This window comes from Formica exsecta, unplaced genomic scaffold (genome assembly GCF_003651465.1).
Source record: "Formica exsecta isolate Colony F162 unplaced genomic scaffold, ASM365146v1 scaffold1903, whole genome shotgun sequence".
Taxonomy (NCBI): domain Eukaryota; kingdom Metazoa; phylum Arthropoda; class Insecta; order Hymenoptera; family Formicidae; genus Formica; species Formica exsecta.
The window spans coordinates 1-1,219 of NW_021849206.1; the positions used below are offsets into that span (position 1 = coordinate 1).

Sequence of the window (1,219 nt, forward strand, 5' to 3'; positions counted from 1 at the left end):
TGTTTCAAGAGAAAACTATAATTGCATGAGAAAAAATATATTATATATTATTCGTTTGATAAATGTTTGCAAGTTCTTAACTGTGTGAAAGGTTAATATATAAAATCAATATATTGAATACACAAAAAGATTATTCTATTTTTAACAGATCTATTTGTATTTATACAATATATAATAGATACATCAAATTATATTGAAGATTCCGCATATATCTTTATTGTAATTTTTGAATATATAACAAAAATATCCATTTACAACAGTGCACCACATGGATAGTTATAATTAAACATTACGAAACAATATGCATCAAACGCTATGAAAAATATTTTTTTTTTATTATTTGACAGATTGTCATTCATTATATCTAATGTCTAACGGTATAACTTCAAAATAAGGCAATCGACATTTATTTCGACGGAGCAAATCCCACTCGGTTATTTCCTTGATCAAACACGGTATAATAAGGACCAATAAATACATCGCCCAGAATCCAAAAGTCTAAGCCAGAAAGTTTCTGGAAGCCGCTCATACATGTTGCTTGCTCCTGCAAAAAATTAAATACACAGTGCGAATACTTCATATTCTTAAATAATTTAAACCGATTTACAATCCATAATACTTACTTGAAGAATATAATCGTGAGGGGTAAGATTAAAGGGGTTACCATTTAGAACAAAACTGATTGTAGGCAACTGATTAATCGTACTACAATCCACCTTTGAACAAAAGATAATATTAAATTACTAATTAGTCATTTAACAAAATATTAATGTATATATTCAGTAACATTTTGTGATTTTTTTATAGAAAGATATGCTATTGTGAAAAATATGATTGTTTACTTACGTTTCCATTACTATCAGTTCCAATTTGTTGGTTAATAACGTCGATATCGTCTGATGGTCCAGCTATTAGTGAGGTACCCGTGTCAGCGATAGCTTGGCTATTCGGGGACAAGGTATTACCCGCTATTTTGACACTACAACGCAATAACATTAAAATTTTGTTGGAACATAATCAATGTAATTAAAAAAAAAGACATACCTATCCAAAGCAAATTGCCAGTATCCTTCGCGAATAACAGGAACATATGTGAGGTTACCTTCGAAATGACTGTTATCGATACCACCCAATATCAATTCACCACCTACTTCGGCCGAAGGGTCTCTGCATAGATTACATATTTTCTCAATATTATTGTATAATATAAATATATATA

General features: G+C 29.6%; 1 protein-coding gene across 1 annotated transcript; it reads right to left on the bottom strand.

Moving 5' to 3' along the window:
• Positions 1-136: 136 nt before the first annotated feature.
• Positions 137-1,178, bottom strand: LOC115233758 (cathepsin E-like; the record flags this gene model as incomplete). Its single annotated transcript, XM_029804325.1, has 4 exons — positions 137-544; positions 624-716; positions 847-979; positions 1,045-1,178. Coding segments are annotated over 4 exons (498 nt in total), but the record flags the coding sequence as incomplete, so codon positions are not given.
• Positions 1,179-1,219: the final 41 nt, after the last annotated feature.